Raw genomic sequence first — 19,982 nt, 5'->3', positions numbered from 1 at the left:
CTGATCAATTTGATGTAATTTTAATGGACCAAAAAAATATATATATTTCGAAAACAAGAACATTTGTAAGTGACCCCAAACTTTTGAACGGTAGTGTAGAAACACCGGATTTCCGTCGTACATTTTTTATAATTCTTTATGAATTATTAAATTATGAAAAATATTAATAACTTTCCACCCATGAGGCCAAAGAGGGCGCTTTTGGTCATTGACTGCAGGAAAGGGCTACAAGTGTTTGCAGAAAAGGATGATTCGGTTGTGTTTTTTTTTTTTTGTTCCTTCCACCTCGCTGACTCTCTCTCTCTCTTTCTCGCTCTCCCTCTGCCCCCTTTCTTTCCTTTCTTTCTTTCTTTCTTTCTTTCTTTCTTTCTTTCTTTCTTTCTTTCTTTCTTTCTTTCTTTCTTTCTTTCTACAGTACCTCAACCTCCACCCGTTTTAACAGAGGCTAACCTGTTAAATACCTAATTAATTAGGTGAGGCACACGTTTGTCTCTTTCTCTGTAGGCTTAAGTGTTCAGACTAAGGAGTGTATTTTTCTAACGTGGAAATATAGTTGAGATGGGAAGGCTATCCATGCATGGAGAGGAGTAGAGTGGAGGGGAGAGGACAGGGGGCTCTGTCAGAGTGAAAGGGCCAGAGTCGTGAGTCAGGGGGAGCTTCAAGCGTAAACGTAATTGCAAGAATGTGAAAAATGAGGCGGCTGGGCTCCCGAGCGGAGCTAAAGGTCAGAGCGCACCTCACACTAAACAACTGGCTGGAGGACGGCCTCATTAGACCATTAAATCAGCTGCCTCCTCTCTCTCGCTCCTTTCTCTCTTATTTTTTCTCATTCATACACTTTTTTTCTCTCCGTCTTGATTTTCTCTCCTCATTTTCCTTACTCTCTGTTTTCTACTCCTTTCTCTCTACACCTCCTCGTTTTGTCATCTATTTTTCTCTCTCCTCTTTCTTTTGTTCTATCCCCCTCCTCCATCTTTTCCTTGGGTCAGAGGGTTTTTTTCACTAAGGGGTTTGAGCTTGAGGTATGTACAGCATTTAGCCCCTTTTGGTCTGGGACAGGGAGGCCCAGGTCTGGTCTGGGTCCTACTTGGCCCAGTGCTCAGCGTTGTACGGTAACTGCCTTGGCCCATATTGATCAGCTGTTACTGGATCCGGTGATGAGAGGAGTCGATAAGTGCTCTGTGGATTACAGGTCACTTGTACTTATGTGTGTAAAATAATCAATAGGCAGTGCATTTCTTTCTACTCCCTCCCTCACTCTATTATCTCTCTTCCTTGTGCAACCCTCTTTTCTGCATCACTTAGTCTCTATAACTCCCTGTACTGGCTTTGAAGGGATGACCAACAATGAGAAGGTACAGTATATTCAATAAACCTGAATTTAACAAATAAATATTTTGACAGATGTACAGTAGCTACACTGGTTTCTAAAAAGGGGTTCAATATTTGAACTAAATCTCAGAGCTACTGTCCACCTTGCTAGACACAGGCCACAGTGACTGGCCAGGCCCTCTCTAATTCGCGGTGCACCTCGAGAACCAGAGCTACTGTCAAGGCCAAGCACCTTCCGCTCAGCCAGTCAGCTGCCTTTGATGCAACTAGTCCTGACATGGGCCCACCACAAAGGTCTACTCTCGGAGTGTCTCTGTGGTCAGTAATGGTTCAGCAGCACAGCCACTCCGACAGGCCCACAGACTCAGACAGACTCTATGATTAAACCAGCACAACCACAGAACACACACACACCATCGATACATTTGATTGCATATCGGCAAAATGATAGCCGTGATTGGACATGACAAGCATCTGGCCTGTTGTGGAGACAGACTGTGTGAGGGTGAAGAGTGTGTGTGTGACACACACACACACTGCCGCCAGTAAAAGGAGATCTGACTGCAACAGAGAACATTGAAAACAACGGCAGTACAAGAAAGGAAAGGCTAGTGGCTAATCACCACTGTTGTCTTAGCAAAGACACTATTAAGATAACAGAGTTGAATCCCTTATTCATGAATTGAAACAAGTTTGTTAGTTCTGTTTTGGTGTGATGCCTTGTGTTGATGTCTTCGTTTGAATACTTCAACAAATGTGAATACTAGAAAATCAAAACAGTGTAACTATCCAAAATGCAGACTCACAGACATGATTTGCATTATAACTATAATAGAGTGTACAGATTGTTCTTTTTAATGCATTTTGGCAGGCTGGCTGGCAAGCAGTCCATCCAGACTAGAGCCAGATAAAGTTCTTCTGAGCTGTAATTAGGCTTGTCGCGCTAGCAACGTTAATATGTTTTAAATGCTAGTGAGAACTGGCAGAAATATCCTATTAATCGCCAGCTTTTCTTAGCGCTCTGTTCAACTCCACCCCTAAATAGCTACAGTTTACAGCAGTTAATAATGTGCTGTGTGTGTGTGTGTGTGTGTGTGTGTGCGTGTGTGAGAGAAAATTGACACTTTCTAATGAGGAGTAAGTGTCAATGCCATCCATTTATTCTAGTTTTATAAAGTGGTGGGTTGGCAAATCCTTCAAATATTACATTACGTTCGTGTGTGTGTGTGGGTGTGTGCATGCGTGCATACCTGTGTGCGTGTGTGTGTGCTGGCTCACCTTGTTCGCTGCTGTTGTCGCCGCTCTGTGAAGCGTGGCCCCCGCTGGAGGGCCCTGGTGTGCCGGCCGAGTGTGTGGAGGTGGCGTCATCGTGGTCTCTCCAGGAAGCTGGGTTCTGTATGGGGTTTTACAAAAGAAAGAGAGAGAGAAAGAGAGAGGGATCCATCCATCCGTCCGCATACCCCATCCAAACCGCAAACCAGGAGAGGAGAGCAGGAAGTAGGAGGAGGGGGGAAAGAGCGCGGAGACCACATGAGTATGTTGGAAACGTGAGAGTGACATCTGTAAGAGTCTACAGTGCAGTGAGGTTCTCTGACTGCTTACATTCCTTGGGAAAGCTCCACTCACTCCCCCTAGCACACGATCAACAACACCACTACAATCAAAGGCAGAAAGAAAAAAGCCACGTGCACTAATCCAGCTGGCACTGAAGTCTAAACTCTGCAATCACACAGTTTCATTAATACATTAGAGCACACAACACAGCGAAGACAGTTAATGTGGTGTCTGATTTTGAACGTTGCAGGCAGGGCGCTCGCTGAAGAATTGTCTAAACACATATGGCCGGGCCCCATGGAGTTAGTTTATACCGTAACCAATTGAGACTTCCGTGTCAAGTGAGAAATATCGAGGTAAGAAGTCTAAATACACCACAAGAGCTATTCATCATTAGCACTGTCAGAAATGAAAATAGGATTCTCCCTCTAATCTGCCAAACAATGCACACACACATACCCCCACACAGAGAGAGAGACATACACACCCACAGATACACACACATTCAGAGAAAGCTCAGAGCACTCCTACAGAGACAACTGGCTCCAATAGTGGTATAGTTTGTACAAAAAAAACTTCCAACTCATAAGTAGAGTTTCTCCTCCCTCTCTCTCCTTCCTCTCTCTCCTTCCTCTCTCTCCTTCCTTTCTCTCCTCCCTCTCTCTCCTTCCTCTCTCTCCTTCCTCTCTCTCCTCCCTCTCTCTCCTCCCTCTCTCTCCTTCCTCTCTCTCCTTCCTCTCTCTCCTCCATTTCTCTCTCTATCCTCCTTCTCTCTTTCCTGGTCATTCCCAGTTCCCTGCTGGTCCGGACCGGGGAACAGGCGTTCTACAGTACAGTACAGGAAAGGCTTTATCAGTGCCACACGAAGGCAGGCTAGAAGTGGAATTTCCTCTGCCATTCACACCACAGAGGGACAGACTGACCACGTCACCCCTATACACACAGCACAGACAGAGATATGAGTCACACACACACACATTTACATTCACACAGACATCGCACACACACACCATAACACACACACACACACACACACACACATACAAACAAAGTCTATCCCAACTTAACTTGTCACCTTTTAACACAATGAGAAAATGTTGGCCAACATCGGTGCAACGTTGTCTGGGGCCCTAGAGAAGCAGCCCCTTGAAAGGAGCCCAAGCCAAACAAGCACAGGCCTGCACCAAGGCTTCCCACAAACCTTAGTCCACTTCTCCCCGCTATTTTTTTTTTGTCTCAAACACACAAACACACATACATATATTAAAAGCAGGGGGGAAAGTACACGCCACAGAACTTTTTCAAAAGAGCCAGTTTTTACCAATCACCCTAAGCTCAGTAGTGATCCTGCTTAACTTTCGCCTGCTAGTGAGGCTGCCCCGGTTTGAGTGAGCTGTTCTGGGGGAGGACAGACAGGAGAGTGCCTGGAGGGGAGTTCACGCGGACAGGCTATGAGACAGCAGCACAGAGTGGTTAGCTGACTGGCTGGCTGGTTCCCTTGGGTGCCTGGTCCTTATGTGCTGCTGCTCCGGCTCTGGCTGTGCCTACGAGCAGCTCAGCGGCCCTCCTTTTATCTGGTACGTTTTCAGGGAGGAAGGCTGTGTTCTCAAACAGCTCGGAGCGGAGCGGCAAACAGCAGACAGACACAGCCCCTTCAGCCCCAGCACTCCACTACAACCCCTCTCAGCGTCAGCTGTTCTCCGGATGGCAATCATATAAAGAGCTGGGAGAATTACCCAGAAGAGGAGAGGAGGTGGGGGGAATAAGGCAGGCCGAACAATAGCCCCTGCGTGGGTTTTAGCCCTTCTGAATGAGGGAGTGGAAAAGAGGTGGGCTTTAATGCATCCAAGAGTCTTCGTTTACAATTATCTGCATATTTTTTACATAGAGGGTAACAACACTAACGTGAGCCATCTTATTACACTTTTATTAAGTCTCATGAGCCAATGTCATAAAAAAGGAAGGGTAGGTAAAGGGAGGGAGGGAGGGAGGCTGAGACGGAGAGGGAGAGGGAGAGGGAGAGGGAGAGGGAGAGGGAGAGGGAGAGGGAGAGGGAGAGGGAGAGGGAGAGGGAGATAGACTGAGAGAGAGACAGAGAGACTGAGAGCGAGAAAGGAATAGCGACAGAGACAGATAAATAGTGTCTCCATTCTCGGGGGCCATGAAGTCCAAACCCCAGCCACCAGAAATGCCGCCGATTCGTTTATAAAGAGGCTGAAAATGTGTCTCGGCGGGACGCAGCCTCAAGAGCCCAGGCAGTGTATGATATATTTAGCCAGAGCCAGGCACCATAGACTCCAAATGGCTCTTGTTGTTCTAAGGAAAGAAAACGACTGGGTTCCACTTGGTGATCACTGAACCACCCATTGCCGGCCAGACTGACTACTATACTGTATGCTAACTCACTCACTGACTCTCTGACTCTCTCTCTATCTCTCGCTCTCTCCACAACACTGCAGCCAGTAAGGACAGCCTCTGATCTGATGGCCAGCTAGGCCAGGGCACCACACAGATTTAATCCAACAGCTGAATCGATAGGACTTAATTTAGCTATCATTGCACAGTAATGTGTAATTTTAATGGCTCTGGTACTAAATTAAATTCAGAGACAGCTTAGCTAATGGGAGTGATATTTGGCAGTTATTTGCTAGCCAGAAGTACAGTAAATGGAAGCTTGGCTAGGGATCTAGGCCTTGGACTAAACTAGGCCCTATTGGTTACTGTAACATAAGCAAAGACCAAACAACTGTAGGAATATTATGTAAGGCCAAACATATGCTTATGTTTTCATTTGGTCAAACTCAGTATGCGTAGCTGTCACTCACCTCTCATTAATAACCGCTCTCACACAACATGGCAACAAAAATCACAACACTGGCATTAACTTTCCACACTCGACAGGGCGACAAAAGCAATAGCCTTCCTTTCCCTGCCGTGAATTATTCAGTGAACCTCTCCGAGCTATGAAAGGTGAGCGCACGCCGAGGCCTGCATTACCAATACACAGACAGACAGACAGACACACACACACACACACACACACACACACACACACACGAGAGATATCAGGCCTCCCATGAGTCCATTAAAGTTCAAACAAGCCGTAAAAAAAAACTACTTCACCCAAAAGGGTCTTTCTTCATCAATCTAAAAACCAAGATCACAAAAAATATATATCTAATGCCTGTAGCACCACATCATGTGACTATTCCCTGTAGCTTGGCATAATTAGGAGTCCATGCTCTTCTCTAATTGTGTTAAAGAGCACTGTTACCAGGAGGAGAGACGAGAGCAGCAACGAGCAAACACAACACACAGCGCAGACAGGCACACAGGCAGACAGACAGGCAGGCAGACAGACTGGCAGGGAGACAGGCAGGGAGACAGACAGACAGGCAGGCAGGGAGACAGGCAGACAGACAGGCAGACCGTCTGACAGGCAGACAGGCGGACAGGTAGGCAGACAGGCTGCACAATAGATAGACTAGATGGAAAAGAAGATACAAGGCAGGTCTCCCGGGGCTGCCTTCTCTATTTGCTGAGGTTAGCGACTCACAGCTGATAATGCATGTTGTAATTAATATAAAAGCAGGAGACAATATGTAGTGCATCAGGGCCACAGGAGAACAACTCACTCCTCCACTCCTGTTGGCCTCCTTTTCTCATTTACATACACCTACCTATCACATCAATTTCACTGGGGGTTTTTTCTTCAGTAGATCCCTTGGACTTTCAAATGCAATTGATTTAGCACTGTCATTGAATTTTGTTCAAATTCCCAAGATACCTACTGAAAACGAGAAAGGGGGACTGAAAAATAGGTATAATGCAGAGTGAGGCGGGGGACTACACTGGTGTAGTGTATACTGTAGCACCACTTCTTGCAACGGCTGGGCCTGGGAGGCTCCTCTACTGAACATGTCCCATATTGCTGACACACCAGAAACTTAAATCATCATAAATCATAGCCAGCTGACATTTCAAGACGCATCTTGCCACACCGCATAAGCAGTTAAAGTCCTTGCACATTTTTGTCGAATTTAACACTTAATTATATACACGCCAAAAAAAGATGTTCAAAAGTGAAGGTGTTCTTCTAGTAAACAACTGAGCATTTTACAACACCTACAATTATCCTCCAAGAATAAAAATGAAACATTCATTAAGCATCTAATAATTCACCATTGTGTGTTTTAAGAGACAGGCGTGGGTGGCTGGCTGTGTGTACAGTGCAGAATTTACTTCAGGGCAAAATAAGTCTTCATTGCACTGAATGGCACATTACATGTGCAATCATTCCATCAGAAAGCACAGATAAAAACTTGATTACACACCATTGCGCTCTATGTGATTTACGATTTATTTTGTAAAAATCACGACAGCTGTGATGGAAACAGGAAGTTTTGGTACAATTTTATAAATGCCGACCGACAATTTGTTCATTCGACATGGTGGGATCTTTTTGTGTCGGTAAAATTAGTTATGCGAGAAATGGCGGTGAAAACGCCTTTATGTGCACATACTGATATAATAACCATCCTATTGAAGTAGACGTGGAGGTGTGTGGTCCTTTCACTACGACTCGGGAAACCATGCAGTTTATTCGGCTACAGATGAAATAAGATATGATGAACTTCACAGGGTGGTGAAAGTGCACGGTGATGAGCTTAATGCTCCTTTACAATAGATATGGAGGGTCTTATTCTGGTGACATGATGGTCAAAGCTTGGCTGCCATTTGACAAACTAAAATAATCTCATAATGTAGGATATACCCACACAGTATCTGCAAGCTGTTGGCTAGATCACTTGTGCCAATACAAGAGTGGGCACATTCGCTATATAACACAAACATTTTTGTAAAGTTGAAAATGCGATGGAAACCCATTTATCTTGTATTTTTTATTCGGTACATGGGAATTTTACTGCAAAAGTAATTTTTATGTGCACTACGTCATCACGCACAGACTTTTATCCACATCAAGTCAAATTGATGGAAACACATCTCTGTAAAATGCGCATATTTTATTAATGCCGATATTTCCATATTCACATGAAAATCTGTCGCCAATTGGATGGAAACCTAGCTACTGACTCACAAACATGAGAGCATAACTCCTCAATCTGACAACTGATCGATAAAAAAACACATCTACAACACACATGACAACATCTTAGAATACAATCGAAATATTTCAAATTACAAAACAACAATAAAAGTATTGCTCTTATACACCCCTGAGCAGTAGTTTTTATGAATATGCATGACATGAGGTGCAATAGGTGTAAAACAGTGGAGTATCCTCAGAGGAGGAAGGGGAGGACCAGGAATTTAATAAAAATAAAAATACTGAAACATTAAAAAAGCTATTATTTTTTAGATAAAACTATACTAAATATATTCACGTCACCAAATAACTGATTTAAACACACTGTTTTGTAATGAAGATCTACAGTAGCTTCAACAGCACTTTATAGGGTAGCACCATGGTGTAGCCGGAGGAGAGATATTTTCGCCTCCTCTGGGTATATTGACTTCAATACAAATCTTAGGAGGCTCATGGTTCTCACCCCCTTCCATAGACTTACAAAGTAATTATGACGACTTCTGGAGGACGTCCTCCAACCTAACAGAGCTCTTGCAGCATTAACTGACACAATCAAAGGATCAGCGAATGAATCTAGTACTGAAAGCATAAGCTACAGCTAGCTAGCACAGCAGTGCATAAAATGTGGTGAGTAGTTGATTCAAAGAGAGAAAAATACAATAATTGAACCGTTTTTAACTAATTAATTTCTTCCAAAATTAAAGAGAAGCAGCAGAGAGCGATTGCGATAGCTATATTTTATTTTGTAGTCTTTTTTCAATTTCACCTACTTATCTAGCTAGCGAATGCAGCTAATTTAGCCTACTCAACAACCTGACTCAAACAGAGAGGAATGCTATTTATGTTAGCTAGCTGGCTAAGAATATCCAACACTCCAACTCTTCCAAGTCAAAATAGACTTTCGGTTTTATAAATGTATTGCCACTGGGGACCGCCGGTGTAACTGCTAAACTGCATGCTGTACACTGTACCTCGTGATTGTACACTTGGATTGGATTGTGGGTTTACTAACGTGTTAGTTCTAGTAGCAATATTGACTATGACGTTAGCTAATATGGTGACAACGATGAAGGCTGTGTGTAGCGGTTAGCGGTTATGGTATGAAGGTTTGGCTTGGAGATAAACTTGGGTGGTATACCGTATACCGGGATTTTTGGAAATAGCCACGGGATGGTTTTTCAATACCGTCAATACCATTGAAACTATTTGTTTGAAGTCTTTCAATTCATTTCAATATTTGTAGTTACTTTTTAAGTAAATACCTGAAGTCAACTTGTGCAATACATTAGGAGATTTAGCATGTCCCGTTCTTAATTTCACCTGTCTCATTATTTTACATTATGAAGCTTACCGTAGTTCCCCAGAACAGTTAAGCCAGTCACGTGTTTGTTTGTAAATCCGGAAGAAAGGGAGGGCAGGTGAGTCCAGCTGACAGGGGTCGTGTATTATATTGAAAGTCAACAGTGTTTTCTTGCTTCACTAGAGTGATCAGGGACGTGCAACTATAGTTTTCCTTCACATGAAATACATTTGTGCAACACATTTGGCAGAAAATAGCTTCATTTTCATCAGATGACAAAAGAAGTGCAATGCTATTTGGCTGGCTGCCACACAAGGAAATGAGTTTACGATTAAAAAGCAAGGTATTTTTTTCTAAAAACGATGTATAGCCATCATATTTCTAATGTTTCTCATAGAAAGAATATAGCCAGCTACATTTCCTAATGTTTTGCTTAAAGTTAATCTTCCATTTTACTGGAGAAAAGTAGGCTGGCTACACCAAGAAAAGTACAGTAGCTACACATCAGTCAGCGCAATGCCCATTCCTGAATTCTCATTTGAGTTGAGAAGTGCAACTGAAGCACAAAATTAGTCTGATGCCAAGCGGAAATTACAATAAGAAGCATTTTACATCTGCATTTACAAAACACAGCAAGATATTTCTTACGCGTTTTATATTTTTTTCCTGTGTGAAAAACGCAGAATTCTTCATGAACACGACCCCTAAATTTAACTTGCTAGTTAATCTAAGCAAGTGGCTGAATTAATAAAGTGATGTGGCATCATATTGTGTTAGCTTTCTGCCGTGTTTGAGAAGTCAAAGCCCTTCGGATGAGTTATTTGTACAGTTGCCACCATCTTGAGTACCTTGCTGCTTTTTCTCCTCTCAGTTCTCACCCGTCTGCTCCTCCCCAACTTCTCAGGCAGGCCCGATTCCCTAGCAACTCCAGACTCCACACAGACACAACGTGTAGCCTACACATGCTGCTCCAGAGCCAGTACTGTTCTTCCTTCAGACAATCATGCGTAAAAAATTTGTTTATTTGCACGTCTCTCGTTCACATTCACCAGTAGGTGTCCAAACTCACCAAAAATTAAATTCTTACCTATATATGTATAACTTTATGAGCTGGATTGCCTGTCTTTGCAATTCGTTTATTTTTGTTCGCGCTCGTTAGCATATTTAGCTACCAGCCTCCATTAAAATGAGCTATTACTTGTTCTACTTTTGTTAGCATTCTGGTAATAGATGCCCAATGGGCTTTTTTTGTTTTGTTTATTTGGCGCCCCCTTGTGTACTAAGCTTGTAATACCGTATATTCAGGTATGAGAGAAGGACGGTGTGATGACATGAAAATCTGGATACTGCCCAACCCTACTTGGGGAGGGGTTTTCGCCTGGTCAAATACAGCTGTTGTGTTGTGCACTGAAGTCCACAAGCGAAGGGAAAATGTGAGGGGAGGAAAGAGCATAGATGTGATCATGCTGTTTGTATGGCTGCTATGAAAGTGCACTGTGGGTGATCAGGGGTGTATTCATTCCGCCGATTCTGTTGCAAAACATTTCTTAAACGGTAGCAAATGGAACGAAACGGGGATGGACCTACAGTGGAGAGAACAAGTATTTGATACACTGCCGATTTTGCAGGTTTTCCTACTTACAAAGCATGTAGAGGTCTGTAATTTTTATCATAGGTACACTTCAACTGTGAGAGACGGAATCTAAAACAAAAATCCAGAAAATCACATTGTATGATTTTTAAGTAATTCATTTGCATTTTATTGCATGACATAAGTATTTGATCACCTACCAACCAGTAAGAATTCTGGCTCTCACAGACCTGTTAGTTTTTCTTTAAGAAGCCCTCCTGTTCTCCACTCATTACCTGTATTAACTGCACCTGTTTGAACTTGTTACCTGTAAAAAAGACACCTGTCCACACACTCAATCAAACAGACTCCAACCTCTCCACAATGGCCAAGACCAGAGAGCTGTATAAGGACATCAGGGATAAAATTGTAGACCTGCACAAGGCTGGGATGGGCTACAGGACAATAGGCAAGCAGCTTGGTGAGAAGGCAACAACTGTTGCCGCAATTATTAGAAAATGGAAGAAGTTCAATATGACGGTCAATCACCCTCGGTCTGGGGCTCCATGCAAGATCTCACCTCGTGGGGCATCAATGATCATGAGGAAGGTGAGGGATCAGCCCAGAACTACACAGCAGAACCTGGTCAATGACCTGAAGAGAGCTGGGACCACAGTCTCAAAGAAAACCATTAGTAACACACTACGCCGTCATGGATTAAAATCCTGCAGCGCACGCAAGGTCCCCCTGCTCAAGCCAGCGCATGTCCAGGCCCGTCTGAAGTTTGCCAATGACCATCTGGATGATCCAGAGGAGGAATGGGAGAAGGTCATGTGGTCTGATGAGACAAAAATAGAGCTTTTTGGTCTAAACTCCACTCGCCGTGTTTGGAGGAAGAAGAAGGATGAGTACAACCCCAAGAACACCATCCCAACCGTGAAGCATGGAGGTGGAAACATCATTCTTTGGGGATGCTTTTCTGCAAAGGGGACATGACGACTGCACCGTATTGAGGGGAGGATGGATGGGGCCATGTATCGCGAGATCTTGGCCAACAACCTCAGTAAGAGCATTGAAGTTGGGTCGTGGCTGGGTCTTCCAGCATGACAATGACCCGAAACACACAGCCAGGGCAACTAAGGAGTGGCTCCGTAAGAAGCATCTCAAGGTCCTGGAGTGGCCTAGCCAGTCTCCAGACCTGAACCCAATAGAAAATCTTTGGAGGGAGCTGAAAGTCCATTTTGCCCATCGACAGCCCCGAAACCTGAAGGATCTGGAGAAGGTCTGTATGGAGGAGTGGGCCAAAATCCCTGCTGCAGTGTGTGCAAACCTGGTCAAGACCTACAGGAAACGTATGATCTCTGTAATTGCAAACAAAGGTTTCTGTACCAAATATTAAGTTCTGCTTTTCTGATGTATCAAATACTTGTGTCATGCAATAAAATGCAAATTAATTACCTAAAAATCATACAATGTGATTTTCTGGATTTTTGTTTTAGATTCCGTCTCTCACAGTTGAAGTGTACCTATGATAAAAAATTACAGACCTCTACATGCTTTGTAAGTAGGAAAACCTGCAAAATCGGCAGTGTATCAAATACTTGTTCTCCCCACTGTACCTGAATTTGTCCAATAGAAACTCTCGTTTTAGTTGCAATATGGCTTTGCAACTGTTGGGACTAATGATTACACCCTAGATCAGCTAGGTGCAGAACAGAGTGTGCAAGGTGGGACTGAATGTGTCACTGTCTGTCACCTTGTCTCTCGACCTGTGTACCTACTTTCATTTGTAGGCTAGGTTGTAGCAACCTCATAATGGGTATAGGGCAAATTCAAGAATCATGTAGTAGCCTAAACCTATCGATGTTACATTGAGCTGGGTGAATGGAATATGAATGATAGTCATCCAATATGTTGTAATAGAAATAAGGTCATGCTCATTAAAAAATATATATATCCTCCCTAATTTTAAACGGCACCGACTGCCACTGGTGTAAAATGCAAATAAACGTACACATATCTTTAGAATATGATCATAGAACTACAACTTCGGGAATGTGTTTCAGTTCAGTTGTAGGTTGCATTGGCGTCTATGGTATGGGGCTAGGAGGGGGGGACGTGTGGGTAGCAGGGGTCTGGGGGACTGCAACAAGTGAGACTCTCTCTCCCTACTACCCATAGTGATTAGGCATGCCTGCCAACAGGCCCCTGCATCTGAACACTAATCAAATAGGAAACGTAGGCCCAGACATCCCATCATCACAAAACAATTGTCTGGAACAGTACAATCAGGCCACTCAACGACACATTGTATTGATGCGGGGGATCCAAACAAAGTCAGTCCGGTTGGCGAGAGCTACTTATATTAGAACAACTTCCAAAATGGAGAAATTCCACGGGTCAACAGCCCTGGAAGCTCGGGAGGCTAGACGAAGGCTACGCAGGGAGGCAGAGTGTACGATTATGGAGCAAGGAGCGTGTAGTACTAAAAGCATTGGAACATAAAGAAACAGGCCATTTATTACAAGTCCAATGATAACAACAGAAGCTACTGTATATTGTACAAGATATCATATTATTGGTATGAATCCTTGTCATCATCATGATCAATGTGTTTTTACAGCCCAAGCCATTACCAGAGAATGAAATGTAAACACTAGTGTTTTCTCTCTGGCCGTGCAGAGCTAAGATAACCTACACATAACCTTTGTGGGAACTACAACCAGCAGCCCTCAAGCGTTGAGAGAAAAACTGAGTGGCAGAAAGTCAACTCCCACAATATTCCTTCATAACAAACAAACTATGCACAAGTCATAAAAAAACTGTCTCAATAGCAATGTGCATGTGTTGGAGGAGAATGAAAATCTTAGCTAATATGTAGGCCTACTGATTGAAAAAGGCCATGCAAAAGACACGAGGAGGCACAAAGAACAAATTCATTAGAACAGATAATATTCAGCAACCATTAATTTTATTCGCCGCCTTAATTGGATGTAGCAAAGAGAAGACTGAAATGTAATTTAATTAATTAAAAGACAAGCGAGCACAGCGACTGACGAACGGTACCACGGCACTGATCGTTTGTTAAGATCCAGACAGGCCCTTGTTTTCACTATCCATGTGTAACATAACATTATCATTTTTTCCTGTGACAGGGGTGCTTGGTGGTGGCGGTGCTCGGGGGGTGGGGGGGGGTGGGGGGGGTCAGGACAGTCATAGAAAGCCAAAGTAAGAAATCAACATTACCACAAAGGCATCATCCCCTCTGACAATGGTATAATCCGATCAAAGACAATACAGCGTTGAAGTGTAAATACCACAGCACTAATCATTCTTATTAGGTTCTACCATCAGGTATGGAGGGAGAGAAACCAGGGAGGGAGAGGGAGAGAGGGAAAGCAGGAAAAACAAGCTCAAAGGGCTGTCTCCTTCGCAGTGAAGAACCTCATCATCTCCAGCAAGCCTAACTTTCACCAAATGAGAGGTAGCCATGGGCTATATATTAAAAATGCATATCAAAGCAAAGAAAAATGGACGTGAGAGATTCAAACTAAATAAATTAGCATATCTAACTATCAAATTGCCTTCCCTTCTCCAACTAGAAGAGAGGATAGAAATACATCATCAAACAGAGGCAAAATAAATAATACAATAAAACAAAACAAGTGTAGCTGCAACTGCTTGCCATCCCTACAGTACAAACACGTGTGTTGCTATATGCAGATTTCAATGTTGTGTTCACTCATATTAGTCCTCATCATATTTGGGACATATACAACTCAAACTACTAAAATCTGATATGGAAATGTGTGTGCATAATGTGGGGGACATAGCCATTAACTACAGAGTTTTAGGGCCTGGTTAAGCACAGGGCAGGAGAATATACACTCTACTGTTATAGGCCTAAATATCCTCTATTCTTCATGACACAAGACCTACAGTTTAAGCCATATTGTTTTCACTGCTATATCAGCAATTATATTTTGCACTGCATTTCACATTACTGTCAAGATGTACTGTATAATACAAAATCAGTGTAACAATAAATATATTATTAATAGTGATGTAGTGGTGACAAAATAGGTGGGTAAAGTCTGAACGTCAACACACTGTACAACATTGTGTAACGATTTAAAGCCTATCGTCAGTGTAAACTACAATGCACATGATTTTTGACATTTGCAAAAAGATAATCTGATAGCACATCCGTTATTAGCCTACAATTCGCACTACAGTTACAGCGCTATAGTCTCTTTGTAAACAAGGTATAGAAACGCACAAGCAACCTCCTGCTTTGGTAAAACTGTGCACAGCAATTAGCTGTAGTAAAATGTTCATTGAAGTCAGTATAAACGAGGCTAAAATAAATGACTTGTCAAGCACCTTCACGTTTGTTTATTGCTGCTCCTGATTTTCTTTATTGGCATATTTTTATTTCGCTAATTATGAAAATAATATTTCTCACAAGTGGACTCGATGACAATTGCTTAGGTTTAAACACTGCGAGGGAACATTGGAAATTGGCTTGAGTATATCAACCATCTGCCACGAAACTAAACAGGCTATCTAATCTCTTCAGTATAAACAACAGCATGCCTCACTTCTACACTTATTCTGATGAATTATCAACTGTACATTAGGCCTTTACAGTGCATCGATGCACCGGATAGATCTTCAAATGGGGGGAGCACTGCAAAACCACAGGGCGATCAATAAGAAACAATTAAACACATTAACACCAACAGCAAGTAACGTCATTGCTACACTACCAAGTCGTGAGGTAGGCCTATAATACCAAATTATGAATTTGACATTGATGGTAGCCCATAAGGTCTCCCACTGAATATGACTTTCTCCCTTTCTGCATCCAAATCCGACAGCTTTGTTACGCACGCTCCAAATCATTATCGTCTCTTATATTGTCTCCAGAAATTATGTCCTTGTCTTTTTAACATTAGGCCACTCCAAAAACGTGCTATTCTATTGTAATTATGAGCAAGAGATAATCGCTTTCACATTCACTGTCCAACAATCCACAATGTGCGCGGCGGCCATATACAAAGACTAGGCAAACCCCATAGCACACACACACTCTCCTTCTGTCACACACGCTCTCTATCACACAAACACACACTCACACACGCGCGCTCTCTCTCTCAAACACAGAGAAAAGCACACACACAAGCAGTTACTATACACACACGAATGCCCCTAATCAACAGACTAAAACAATAACTCACTGCATTGTATCACAACTGACTCTTGACCTAAAAATATCGATTTCCCAAATGCATCTGCAGCATGCATTTGCTGAAGGCCTACTGCTGAGGTCAACATAGGTGACAACACAGGCTAAACAGAGACTACAATGACAGTTCACACCATGTCAAATAATCAACTAATTACACCGTAAGTAAAACACATTTGAAACAACTTCTAACAACAATAAAATGTCTAATTCAATATCACCACCAACAAACAACGCTCATTCACATGCAACGCCGACGCTGTAACAGGCCTTTATAACTTTTTGATAAACTATTATAAAGATAGAAAATGTTGTATTACTTACGTGATCGGCTAGGTTGGTCGAAGATCCTGAGAGCTCTTCGTGGTCTGACTTCGAGCTGCCATCCCGCTCGTCAATAACTAGATCTATTGGCATTTTTCCTTTCAAACAACTGATGTATCGGTGGCAAAAATTGTCGCAGAGTTCGTGCACCTAGAACAAGGAGAAATACAGTTTTTCAGGATGGGGAAACGACGCAGGCAATCCAAGAATAGGCCCTAACTACAGTTATTGGGCATTATCGGCCAAGGCAAGGAAACAATAGTGAAATTGTTGCAGCGCTTATTATTCTCTTGAGACTAGAGCAACAAGTTGAACGGCAAAAAATAAACAGCATGCGTACACTCGACAGATAATAACCAGTGGAGGCCAAATTTCCAGACTTCAAATATGTGATATTAGCATAACAACAACGACAAAGCATTATCAATATGGTCAGTGTATTTATAGGCCCAAGAGTGTGAATTCAATTCAATCCAATCACTCTGAATTATATTATGAGTCTCTGTATGACAATTAAACATGATAGTATTTACATTTTTTTCATATGAATATTTGTCTCAGAATAATGTGTTACAGCTCATGCAATATGAACTAATTTTCAGCTAAATTCAAATATTGTCAAACTTTTACATTTGTGCAACAAACTAGGCTAGCCTACTATACGATTTATACGGGGCCACATGCATGCAGAATCTAATGCTGATCACGTCTCAAATACTATAATCACACAATACAAAATATTAATTGTAAAAATGTTTACCTTTTCTAATTCTAAAAGGTGAAATCGTAATACTTGTATGGCTTGTATCATCTGAAAACAGGAATAAACAAGAATAAAAATCTACATTTCTGGTGGCGTAAAATTATGAAAGTATAATGGTAAGCAAAATGCTACACATTATTTTATTTTCACTTCATAGAACAAAAACACACGTGCACTTTCTTTAAGTTTGTGCTATGGGGTTCTCGAGTAAAACAAAGTTATGCTTCCCACACTTATCGTGGTGTGTGATATTGTATAGGCTATTCATTTAAGATTTGGAAAATACAAATGTAGGATTATCTGACAACTGAATTAGGCAAGACACATTTGGTCAACCGAGCCAATTTATGTGAGCTACTTAGGCAGCGACTGAACTATGACAGCGGCAGATGCAGCCACATTGCTCCCAATGAGTGGCCATGGTGCATTGGAGCAGGATTCGCCCAGCGACAGTCCCAGCGCTTTTTAGCCTAATCACAGGCTTCCCTCTCGGCCTCCTGTAGGCACCGTAATGCTGTGCCACTCGAGACCCCTCAGAGCTTCCCCTTGTTCACTTCAAAGAAACCTATCTAACATCTGTGTTGTGCTTTTGCATCAAATCCTCACATATTTACTTTGCGATGCCGAGAACACAAGAGCATGATTTAAGTCCACAAAACAAGCTAAGTAAGAGTAACTAACAGTCACACCAACAAGGGAATTGAAAGGCAAATGGTGGTCCTGCATAGTGCTTACCAAATTGTCCAACTCTGGATTTGATGAAAATAAAGGTTTTTCTGCTCGGACCTACAATAACACCAAAGATGGGGGGTTAATTACTTCTTACAGGCGTCGAGTGCATTTAGTCATGAATCCATTCCAAAAATAATATTTGACTTTAGTGCAATAATAGGCTATTGTATAATAAATAAAACATAATTCAAAGTTCTATTACATTTGCATTTCATACGGTGTAAACATGAATGAGTCAATATCACCAATGAATTCACGTGTTAACTTCGACTGTATAGCCTATAACACACTTTTATTTTCAAATGTTCGACTTTAACTTAAAAATTCCCAAAAGTGAAATGTGTAAAAAGTTAACAAGTAGATACGTGTGCCATAAGCACTTGGAAAATCGTATTAGGTTTTTAGTAAATATATAAAAAATGACCTGTTTGGCAAAGACTGCAATGTCCTCGTTGAAGGAGTCGGAGGAGCAGACATCGCCGCCTGCTACCCCAGGCTCCCTCGGAGTGCACGTCGCCAGCTCGCACTTCTCAAAAACCAGCGCGAGCAGCGGGAATAATGGGTGACTGTAAGAGGGGAAACAGAGCCTGAGCACAACCCCGCATCCAGCGCCTCCACACAGGCTTAACACAAGCTAATCACACCGCAACACAGCAAGCTAAAGTTTAGCGTAAAACTAACGATGCTAGGAGTGTAAACAGTAAAAAATGTGTCAGGAATATAGACTATACTTGCCAAGGTTTTGACTAAGATAACTTTTTTGAAATGTAAATTCATCCATAAAGTAGCCTACTTTGTAAACAGCTTATGAATAAGCTATGTGCACATCGATGGCAAAATGCACTGTTTACAAGTTACACCATATGTGTTTGTCTTATATTTTTCCAATGTATTTTACGCACAGACACTAAAGCATTCACTAGTAATGGCATTTATAATGTTATGGGGATTATACCAAAAATATACTCCGAACATTCAACTGTTTACAAGTATCCATAACGATAATGTTGCGGTGTTCAAGCCAGTGTTACAATGTGCCAATAACATGTATCCTTCTATTTAATAAAGGCTTAGTTTTAATTGTACTATAATGGTTATCCATAATCCTTTTAAAATATAAGATATGATAATATCAGATGACTGATACACTTTAGACCTCTAGGTTTTGACAATACTTTTTCCAAACACAAAATAATGCTTGAAATTGTCTAAACTAAACTTGCTAATGCATATACTCTGGGTTAACTTTTGCAACAAGTAAAACTTCCATAAGTCAAATCACCCTGAAAGCCTAAAATAGATGAATAATAAGGTATGTAATTATAGTCCACCTACCCATAAATTTGATCTTTATCCCTCTTTAAAACATCGTTGACAGCGGAGCCCATGCTATTGGGCATAACGCTGGGATGGGGTGCATGAGCACCGTAGTGCTGGCTGGCATGGATCGGTGGTCCGTGGTTCAAGTGATGGACTTGGGGTAGCGGCCGTGGAGCATGCGGGTCTCCGTACATAGACGCCGGGAGCCCGACTCCGTCCATCCCACCATAATGGGCCAGCTCATCGTACTGGAATAAAACAACAACAAAGTCAGAGGATAGAAACTCACGCGTAAATGTGCCCAAAATGTACATATAGTTACATTGCAACATTGAAGTCACAGTTGGCTATAGTCAAAGCGATATAGTGAAACTACACAAGCATTGGAAAAAGTAGCCTAATCCTTGTGCCATTCCTGTTGCTTTGACAGAAAAGGCACTCGCCATGGCTAAACTATGAATACATTGATAAGGTTTGTAATTACCAAAAACATTCAAAAGTTCTGAATCCCCGAAGATGGGTTACTTTGGCAAAACACAGAATTAATTAGGAGTCCCTTTAAAAACTGCTCCACAAATGCCGCGGAGACCGTCGGTTAAACTGAGGCTGTCACTCCACTTGAAGAGTAAAGGTAGGCTACTGCAAAAATGTCAAATAAAACGGCTTAGATATGAATACTTTGTAATGTAGCCACCACTGACAAGATGATATCGATATGGAGGCCCTCCTAGT

General features: G+C 42.2%; 1 protein-coding gene across 4 annotated transcripts in view; it reads right to left on the bottom strand.

The window, feature by feature from the left end:
- The window catches only part of LOC121544764 (homeobox protein Meis2), a 103,633-nt gene that overhangs the window by 82,847 nt on the left and 804 nt on the right, over positions 1–19,982 (bottom strand). For 3 of the 4 annotated variants that reach the window (XM_041854895.2, XM_041854893.1, XM_041854896.1), the window contains exons 2-7: positions 19,266–19,498; positions 18,355–18,496; positions 17,934–17,984; positions 17,196–17,246; positions 16,436–16,585; positions 2,611–2,725 (exon numbers count right to left, since the gene is read on the bottom strand). In XM_041854895.2, the coding sequence (XP_041710829.1) occupies positions 2,611–2,725; positions 16,436–16,585; positions 17,196–17,246; positions 17,934–17,984; positions 18,355–18,496; positions 19,266–19,498 (742 nt within the window). Of the gene's footprint in view, positions 1–2,610; positions 2,726–16,435; positions 16,586–17,195; positions 17,247–17,933; positions 17,985–18,354; positions 18,497–19,265; positions 19,499–19,734; positions 19,969–19,982 lie in introns of those variants that run through there. The other variant, XM_041854894.2, reaches the window with a different exon arrangement.

Source organism: Coregonus clupeaformis, chromosome 29 (genome assembly GCF_020615455.1).
Source record: "Coregonus clupeaformis isolate EN_2021a chromosome 29, ASM2061545v1, whole genome shotgun sequence".
NCBI classification, from domain to species: domain Eukaryota; kingdom Metazoa; phylum Chordata; class Actinopteri; order Salmoniformes; family Salmonidae; genus Coregonus; species Coregonus clupeaformis.
This window is presented reverse-complemented; position numbering and strand designations above follow the sequence as displayed.